Source organism: Chiloscyllium plagiosum, chromosome 16, assembly GCF_004010195.1.
Source record: "Chiloscyllium plagiosum isolate BGI_BamShark_2017 chromosome 16, ASM401019v2, whole genome shotgun sequence".
In the NCBI taxonomy this organism is placed as follows: Eukaryota; Metazoa; Chordata; class Chondrichthyes; order Orectolobiformes; family Hemiscylliidae; genus Chiloscyllium; species Chiloscyllium plagiosum.
In genome coordinates, this window is record NC_057725.1 from 69,896,202 (window position 1) to 69,906,362 (window position 10,161).

The 10,161-nt window shown below is 43.2% G+C and overlaps 1 protein-coding gene across 5 annotated transcripts in view; it reads right to left on the reverse strand.

Annotated features, from left to right (window-relative positions):
• Positions 1-242: 242 nt before the first annotated feature.
• Positions 243-10,161, reverse strand: part of pex16 (peroxisomal biogenesis factor 16) — a 47,521-nt gene continuing 37,602 nt past the window's right edge. For 2 of the 5 annotated variants that reach the window (XM_043706327.1, XM_043706328.1), the window contains exons 10-11: positions 9,898-9,962; positions 243-2,323 (exon numbers count right to left, since the gene is read on the reverse strand). In XM_043706327.1, the coding sequence (XP_043562262.1) occupies positions 2,064-2,323; positions 9,898-9,962 (325 nt within the window). In that variant the 3' untranslated portion in view covers positions 243-2,063. Of the gene's footprint in view, positions 2,324-8,783; positions 9,667-9,897; positions 9,963-10,161 lie in introns of those variants that run through there. The other 3 variants (XM_043706329.1, XM_043706330.1, XR_006314000.1) reach the window with 2 other exon arrangements.

Genomic DNA, 10,161 nt, shown 5'->3' on the forward strand with positions numbered 1-10,161 from the left:
ACCATTAACAAATTTGGGGACAGAAACAAGCAAAAAAGGGTAAGAAGGCAAAATTGCTATACAATCCCAAAGATTGCTGAAGGTGTCAGCATGGGTAGACAGGACGGTGTAGAAGGTACGAAAGATGCTTGACTTCATTTGCTGGGGAATAGAATATAGAAACAAGGACATTTGTTACAACTTTATAAAACATTGATTAGGCCAGAGGTGGAATATTGTGTACAGGTCTGGTCACCACACCATTGGAAGGACATGATAGCATTGGAAAGGGTGCAGCGGATTCACCAGGATGTTGCCTGGGTTGGAAAATCTCAGTTATGAGGCGAGACAAAATCAACTTAGTTTTTTCTTGGAGCAGGAGAAGCCAATGGGTGATCTGATTGAAGTATACAAAATTATGGGTGGCATAAATAAGGTGGCACCAATCTTCACAGTGCATGATACCAGCAACATACATAGGGCAGGGGTGAGTGTAGTGGAGGAGACTAAGGAGACCGTATTGGGGAAGCTGAAAGGAGCTAAATGACACAGAACTAAAGACTTTGTTGCTAACTTTGCAGATGTCACAAGGGTAGGTGGAGGGATAAGTAGCTCTGAGGAAGCAGGGAGGCTACAGAAAGGACTTGGGCAGGCTAGGAATGGAACAATGTGGGAAAAAGTGAGGTCATGCACATTAATAGGAAGAATAAAGGAGTAGATTGTTTTTTAAATAGTGAAATGCTTCGGAAATCCAAAGCACAAAGGACTTCTAGTTCAGGATGTTAAAGTTAACATGCAGGTTTAGGTGGTAGTTAAGAAGGCAAATGCAATGTTAGCATTCATTTTGAGAGAGCCAGAATACAAGAGCAGCGATGTACTCGATGGAGTTTAGAAGGATGAGGGGCTATCTGATTAAACCTTACAGAGGACTGAGAGACTTGCCCCACCACAGTGGACGTGGAGAAGATGCTTCCACTATTTGGTGAAACTATGACCTAAGAGTACAGTCTCAGTGAAGGGATGACCCTTTAAAACTGAGATGTCGAAGGATTTCTTCAGACAGAACGGGGTTAATCTGTGGAGCTTTTTGCCACAGAAGAGTTGTGGAGGCCAAGTCAATGAGTGTATTTAAGATTGCGATAGCTAAGTTCTTAATTAGTCAGGGGATTAAGAGAGATACGGGGATAAGACAGGAGAGTGGGATTGGGAAACGTATCAACACATTCAATTAATGATTGAATGGCTGAGGACACTTGATTGAATCGTCAAATGGCCTAATTCTGTTCCCATATCTTATAGTCTAATGTCATGGAAGTGCATTTAGAATCACTAGCCCTGGTTCTTGGGAATGAGGTGGGCCAAGCTGATCATACTGACATAATATTTAGGGGACAGTGATCGTTGTATAAAGTGTCATTCTTCGTGAAACATGAACAATTATTAGAGGATTTTGAGAATGTCAATATTGAGAGGTCATTTCTCTTTATGGGAGAGTCTTGGAAAAGAGAACATAATTTCAGAGTAGTATCACTCTGAGATAAGGAGAAACGTATTCGTCAGTGGATAACGAAACTGTGGAATTCTTTCAGAGCACTGGAGGCTAAATCATTAAGAATATTCATTGCTGAGATATGCAGATTTTTAATCAGGAAGGGATTCAGGGGATCAGTCATGAAAGTGGAATTGCAGATGATCGGGGGGGTTCAGCCATAATCTCACTGAATGGCAGTCAATTCAACGGGCTGAATTCTACCAGAACTCGACTTCTGTTCTTATGAAAGATATGGTTCAGGCAGCAGAATGTAAAGCAGCCTTTCAGAAGCTGTAGGTAATCGTATTAATTGAACCAGTCTTAACAAAACCTTTTAAAATACCAATTGATTCCAGTGACTTGAGGTAGGAATGGCTCTGACCTTTCAGTTGCTTACCATTTCAATTAAAGCGCCTCGAATTCACATGTTTCTGTCTGAGCTTGCAGCAGTGTTTCATCAACTCTCTAAGCAAGTTGAACAGCATCTCATTTCAAGTTAGACACTTTACAGCCCTTAGGACTCAGCATTGAGTTCAACAATACCATGGTACGGTTATGAGATGTGTCTTTCAGACAGATTTGTTCTATCCTGCTTCTTTTGAAGTGGTCTGTTATAAACCTGACATTGAGTTGTCGGCTCCATGGAGTTGGGATTTAAAAAAAAAATATTATTCAGAGAAGCATGAGTGGGTGGAGTCAGGATCACACAGATTTTCATTTTTGCTTTCATTTTTGGAAGTTGGGGTTTAAAGCTGCTGGATACAGCTCTCTCTGCTGCTCGATTCATTCTTCTGGTTTTCTTCTTCTCCTGGACTGGAGGAAACAACAAATGGAAAAATCTGTTTTACTTAATTTGCCTTTGCCAAGGGTGTGTTTATGGGATGCTGCTACGTTGGAACAGTTATGAGTAGTAGATCAAATATATATTTTTTGTTAAGTATTTTGATAGAGTTGAAGATATACCTTTTTTATGTTTGTATTTTAACTATGTTGTAAGATTAAGTGTTTTGCTTAGTCTAATAGTTTGACCAATTGAATCACATCTGGAACACAGCAGCCTTATATTTAATTATAAATAACATACAAGGTAGTGTCTTGGCTATCTCCTTGACATACTTTGAGGGGGTTTTATCTGATCCATAACAGCATGATCACTCCTCAATTTCAAATGATCACCTACCCACTCCGCCCACCTCACATCTTACGTGTTTGGTTGGATTCGATCTAGACAGATCTGACCCATTTTCTCATTTTCACACCTGTCATTATCATTTTTGTTGTATCTCATTCGCTCCTTTACCATGCCATTTGTCTTTTGCTCTGGACATCCTCGCCATCTACTCCACTCAGTCCTCCTCCCTTTATGTCAACAGCATAAAGACAATCCCTTAGCCAGCCCCTTTAATTTCTTAAGAAATCATACTGGACTCGGAATGTTAATTCTATTTCCCTCTGATGCTGCCAGGCCTGCTGCGTTTCTCCCACTATTCCTCTTTTAATTTCAACTTTCGGCATCTACAATTTTTTGCTTTCAAGGGAAAAGTTGCTTTCAGAAACACTGAAAGGGCAAATGGAGGGTGGAAGATTGAGAATTGGCACATCCATAGTCTCAGATTCCTCCTCAAGAGTTGAAAGAAACCAGAAGAAAATTGAAGCGAAACATCTGTTCGGTGTCTGTAATCTGGACTGCTGGCTGAGCTATGCTTCACTATCATTTTTAAAATTCTGCCCACTCACAATATTTGTTTTGTCTTGGATCTTTTTATGTGTCTGTTTGTACGTTTATGGAACTTTTTGAAAAGGATAAAGTTTAAGTTATGATGAATTATAAGTTAATGATCCATGTTTCTTTTCTGCCATTAGTTAATATTTGTCTGCAATAGCTCAGTATTGAAAGCTGATGAATATTTTCTTTTCACCCAAGTTTGTCATTCAGGGGACTACCTGGGGGCTTTGTGGATTGAACAGAGAACAGTACAGCAAAGGAACAGGCCCTTTGACCCATAGTGTCTGTGCCAACCATGATGTCATTCTAAACAAATGCCCCAGTTGGAAAGATGCAGTAACAACAGCTGTCATACTGGGTAACATTAATTTCTCTAACATTGACTGGGCCTCCTTTAGACCAAGAAGGTTAGATGCTGCAGAACTTGTTAAGTGCATTGAAGAGAGTTTCTTGAAACAGTAAGTGGATAGGCCAACTAGACGAGGGGCCAGACTCGACCCTGTATTGGCTAATGAGCCGGGCAAGGTGACTGATCTTTCAGTGGGAGGCCATTTTGGAAACAGTGATCACAACATCATAAGTTTTAAGATCGCTGTGAATAAGGATAAGTGAGTACTTTGGAGTCTAAATTGAGGGAAGGCAAGTTACATCAGTATTTGGCAGGAGCTGGGGCATGGTAATTGGGAGGAGCTGTTATGGGGTAAGTCCATATTTGACAAGTGGTAATTGTTTAAAGCCCTGCTGACCAGTTCAGGATCAGCATGTTCCAGTAAGGAGGGAGGGCAAGGATGGCAAGGTAAGGTAACCTAGGATAACCAGGGAGAATGTGAATTTAGTCAAAAGGAAAAAGAAGCATATGTAAGGTTTAGGAAGCTCAGATTGGACAGGGCCCGTGAGAAACATAAAGAAGCAGGAAAGAACTCAAGCAGGGAATTAGAAGAGCAAAAAGGGGTGATAAAAAGACCTTGGTAAGTAGGGTTTAAATGAATCCAAAGGCATTCTATACATAGAACATAGATCATTACAACACAGTACAGGCCCTTCAGCCCTCAATGTTGCACCGACCTGTGGAACCAATCTGAAGCCCATCTAACCTGCACTACTCCATTTACATCCATATACCTATCCAGTGACCATTTAAACATCCTTAAAGTTAGCAAGATTACTACTGTTGCAGGCAGGGTGTTCCACACCCCTACCACACTCTGAGTAAAGGAACTACCTCTGACATCTGTCCTACATCTATCATACATTAAAAACATGAGGGTAACTGGGGAGAAGGTAGAACCACTCAAGGATAAAGGAGGGAACTTGTGCTTGGAGGCAGTGGATGTGGATGAGATCCTAAATGAATATTTTGCATTGGTGTTCACCCAGGAGAAGGATATGGTGGCTAGTGAGATTAGTGTGGAGCATGCTAATATGTTAGTGCATTTTGAGATCAAGAAGTGGTGTTGGGTCTGTTGAAGAGCATTAAGGTGGATTAGTCCCCAAAGCCCGATGGTATCTACCCCAGGTTAATTAGAGAGGTAAGAGAGAAGATAGCTGAGGCATGGACCAAGATCTGTGTATCCTTGCTAACCACTGGAGAGCTCCTAGAGAACTGATGAGTAGCTAGTGTCATTCCTCTGTCCAAGATGGGAAATAGAGATAATCCAGGAAACTATAGACTGGTGATTCTCACATCAGTAGTTGGGAAACTATTGGAGAGAATTCTTGGGGATAGGATTTACGTGCATTTGGAAAAAAATATGTCCTAACTAGGGACAGTCAGCGTGGCTTTGTGTGGGGCACATCACGTCTTACTAATGTGAATGAATTTTGGAGAGGTCACGAAGGTGATCGATGAGGGTAGAGCAGTGGAAGTTGCCTACATGGATTTTAGTAAGGCTTTCAGTAAGGTCCCTTATGGTAGGCTCATCCAGAAGATTAAGGTGCATGGGATCCAAGATGACTTGGCAGCATGGATTTAGAATTGGCTTGTCCACAGAAGGCAAAAGGTAGTGGTGGAAGGGTGTTTTTCTGGCTGGAAGTCTGTGACCAGTGCTCCGCAGGAATTCGTATTTGGACCTCTGCTGATGGGTGAGTTAGTAAGTTTGCAGACCATATAAAGATCGGTGGAGTTGTAGATACTGTAGAAGGTTGTCAAAGGATACAGCTGGATATAGATCATAGAACATAGAACAATACAGCACAGAACAGGCCCTTCGGCCCACCATGTTGTGCCGAACATTTGTCCTAGCTTAAGCACCCATCCATGTACCTATCCAATTGCCGCTTAAAGGTCACCAATGATTCTGACTCTGCCACTCCCACAGGCAGCGCATTCCATGCCCCCACCACTCTCTGGGTAAAAAACCTACCCCTGACATCCCCCCATACCTTCCACCCTTCACCTGGTAAATCTTCTCTGCACCCTCTCCAAAGCATCCACATCTTTCCTAAAGTGAGGTGACCAGAACTGCACACAGTACTCCAAATGTGGCCTAACCAAAGTCCTGTACAGCTGCAACATCACTTCACGACTCTTGAATTCAATCCCTCTGCTAATGAACGCTAAGTTGCAGATATGGGCGGAGAAATGGCAGATGGAATTTAATCCGGATAAGTGTGAGGTGCTGCACTTTAGGTGATCAAATGTTAAGGAAAAGTGTAGTGTTAATGGCAGGACCCTGAACAACATTGATGTTGAGGATCTTGGGATTCAAGTCCATAGCTTCCTTAAAGTGCAAGTAGATAGGGTGGTAAAGCAGGCATAAGGCATGCTTGTCTTTATTGGTCGGGAAATTGAGTTCAAGAGTCAGGATGTTACGTTGCAGCTTTATTAGACTTTGGTTAGGCCACATTTAGAGTATTGCTGATCACCACATTACAGGAAGGATGTGGAGGCTTTGGAGAGGACGTTTATCAGGATGCTGCCTGCATTTGAAAGCATCAGGTAGAAGGAGAGGCTAGAAAAACTCAGGTTGTTTTCTTTTGAAGCAGTGGAGGTTGAGGGGAGACTTGATAGAAGTCTCTAAAATTCTGAGATGCATAGATAGTGTTGAGTCAGAGTTTTGTTCCCCAGACATGAAGTGTCTAAAACGAGGGTTCATGCATTTAATGAGAGTTGGAAAGTTCAAAGGAAATGTGAAGGGTAAGTTTCTCATGCAGTGTGTGATAGAGAACAGGTTGCTAGGGGTGGTGTGGAGGCAGATACATTACGGGCATTTAAGGGATTTTTTGATAAGCACATGAACATGCAAGGAATGGAGAGACATCGACAGTGGGCAGGCAGGATGGATTAGTTTAATTTACTATCATGTTTGGCACAACATTGAGAGCTGAAGGACCTGTTTCTGTGCTGTACTGTTCTATGCCTGTATATGGTCTGTATCCCTTGATGTTCTGTGTTCATATGTCTGTTTAAATGCCTCTTAAATTTTGCTAGTGTACCTGGTTCTCCCACCTCCCCAGCTGTGTGTTTCTTCCAGGTATCTCTGTAAGAAAATCTTGTTCTGCACATCTCCTTTACACTTCTCCCCCCCCGCCCTCACTGCAAAACTATGCCCCTTAATATTTGACACTTCCACCCTGGGTTTGACTAAACCTTACTATCCTTGTGATGACTCTGGGAATAGTACTACACCAGTGAATTATGACTTTGGCCATTTTCAAAAGATCAAAACTTTTGTCATGACTCAACTGGGAGAAGTGTGCCTTTAATCACAGCACACGGTTTCACCAGCTGACACAATTGTGGAAATGCCCAATTAAGCCATTAAATAACCTATTTGCCTGACAGAAGATGAAGTGTTGGAAGTCTTAAAAAACATACAGGAGAAACCTCCAGGATCTGATCAACTATATCCCAGGATGTTGTAGCAAGTTAGGGATGAAATTGTAAGAGCCCGAGCAGAGATATTTGTATTATCTACAGTCACAGGGTGAGGTGCCGGAGAACTGGAGGGTTGCTAATATGCCATTAATTGAGAAAGGCTCTAAGGAGAAGCCTGAGAATTACAGAACTGTGAGTTTGACGCCAGTAAGTTGTTAGAGGGGATTCTGAGAGAAAGTATTTACATGCATTTGGTGAGGCAGGGACTGATTAGGGATAGGAGAAAGTGAGGACTGCAGATGCTGGATATCAGAGCTGAAAATGTGTTGCTGGAAAAGCGCAGCAGGTCAGACAGCATCCAAGGAGCAGGAGAATCGACGTTTCGGGCATGAGCCCTTCTTCAGGATGGCTCTGTGCCTGGAAAATCAGATCTCTCAAACTTGATTGAGGCTTTTGAGAACGTAACCAAAAAGACTGATGTTGAATACATGGACTTAAGTCATGCCTTTGACAAGGTTCTGTATAGTAAACTAATTAGTAAAGTTAGATCACATAGTGTTAAGGGAGAGAGTGGTAGTAGGTGGTTATTTTTTGGACTGGAGGCCTGTGTTCCACAGGGATTGGTGCTGATTTGCTTTTGTTTGTAATTTAAATCAATGATTTCGATGAGAATTTAGGAGGTATGGTTATAAGTTTGTGGATAACACCAAAATTGGTTGGACAGTGGCTAGTGAAAGAAGGTTATGTAAGATTACAAAGGGTTCTTGATGAATTAGGCCAATTGGCTGATGAGTGGCAGATGGAGTTTAATTTGGATAAATGCTAGATGTTGCAACTTGGTAAAACACACAAGGGAAGGACCTATGCAGTTAATGGTAGAGCAGAGACCTAGGGTTCTGGCATATAGTTCTTTGAATGTTGCACCACAGGAAGACAGCGTGGTTAAGACAGCATTTAGCACGCTTGCTCAGATAATTGAGTATAGAGTTGGGATGTCATGTTGATGTTGCTCAGGACATTGGTGAGGCCACTTGTGTACAAATCTGGCTGTCCTGCAATAGGAATGATATTATTAAGTTGGAGAGGGCTCAAAAAAGCTTTATCATGATTTTGCCCGGACTGGAGAGTTTGAATTATAAGGATAGACTGGGACTGGGACTTGCCACTGGAGGTTGAGGGATGACCTCATAGAGGTTTTTAAAATCACGAAGGGGTATAGATAAGGTGAATAGCAAAGGTCTTCTCTCTGGGCTAGGTGAGTTCAAAAGTAGGGGATGTATTTTTTTTAAGGGAGCTGAAGGGCAATATCTTCACAGTGTGTGGAATGAACCATTAAGGGAAGTGGTAGGTGCAGGTAGAATTAAAACATTTAAAAGACACTTGGTAGATGAATAGGAAAGGTTTGGAAATATATGGGCCAAATGCAGGCGAAGTGGGACTAGTTTAATTTAGGATTAAGGCTGGCATGGATGTATTGGACTGAAGAGTCTATTTCTGTGCTGCATGACTATGTCAGAGCAAGGGAAGGATTATTAATCGACTAGAATGTGACACAAGTCCCCTCTCTCACCTTCCTGCCCGTGATAACTGTCGAGCTGTTAACACAAATTTGATCCTTTGAAAGTCTCAGAGTTACAGAAGGTTTGCTCACACATGGTCAGCGCTGGCAGGTGCTTCTCCCATGCCTCCGAAAATCAACAGGAGAGACAAAAACACAGAAGGGAGTGGAATTATGTAGAAAGGTGCATTTATTATTTGACAATTTACATTAGGTGTGGGTTTGATATCAAATAAAAAATTGAAATCACTCGGTTGGCTACTACATCGACAGATCCAACAAGTGATCCAAGTCAGCAGTGTAACATACCCTGAACAGTTCAGGGGGTTGGTCTCCAATAACAGGGGAGTTCAGAAACAGTGTGGAGAGCAGCTGCAAGTCACACTTTGCACAATATGGTCCAGAATTGTAGGTAACAAGGAGATTGAGGGTTTAAGGGGAGAATGGGGCTGAGAAATGTATCAGCCACGATTGATGGGCTGAATGGCCTGATTTCTGCTCCTATGTCTTATAGTCTGACACAGACTGAGAGCGCGACAGCTGGGTTCTGACACAGACTGAGAGAGCGAGAGCTGAGCTTGGGCACAGACTGAGAGAGTGAGAGCTGGGCTCTGAGGCAGACTGAGAGAGTGAGAGCTGGGCTCTGAGGCAGACTGAGTGAGAGAGAGCTGGGCTCTGACACAGACTGAGAGAGTGAGAGCTGGGCTCTGACACAGACTGAGAGAGTGAGAGCTGGGCTCTGACACAGACTGAGAGAGTGAGAGCTGGGCTCTGACACAGACTGAGAGAGTGAGAGCTGGGCTCTGACACAGACTGAGAGACCGCGAGATGGGCTCTGACACAGACTGAGAGACCGCGAGATGGGCTCTTTCTCTCAGTTTTAGGAAGAGGCACTCAACAGGATCTGTTGATGGTCCAAACTGTATATAATGCTGGTTAAGGAGGTGATTGAGAACAGCACAAATTACTTTTGAAGGCATTGGTGACAGGGCCCAGTTAACCCCAGTTGTAAAAATATATCTTCTGCCAAACTGGTAAATATTCCATCAATGGACCTGGAAGAGAGAAACAGGAGCATCATAGATCAAAAACATTGCTCTACGTGCTTCCAGACCCACACCCCTAGCACCCCTCATCCATCAGGCATGCTCCTCCCTGCTCCATTCTCAGGTTTGTGCTGGAAACCTCTGGGGGGTCCTGTTCACTTCCTCCCGCCTCTCTACGCTGCTCCAGAGGTACAGACAAGAGGAGGAACAGTCACACAGGAGAAATACAAATGTACTCACGAGCCACCAGACTGACTCCAGGAACATAGTCAGCGAGGATCCGGAGCAGGAAGAGGATCTTAGTCCTGGAATGAGAAACACAGCAAGAAGTGAGGGAGAGGCAGCTATTGATGTAGACTGATAAATGTCAGCAGGGATCCAGATATCCCTCTGTGCCTGTGGACAGGGGTTCAGTTACCCGCTCCCCTCCCCCCTCGCAAGAGTCCTGTGGACAGGGGTTCAGTTACCCCCTCCCTCCCCCATCCCCAGAGTCCTGTGGACAGA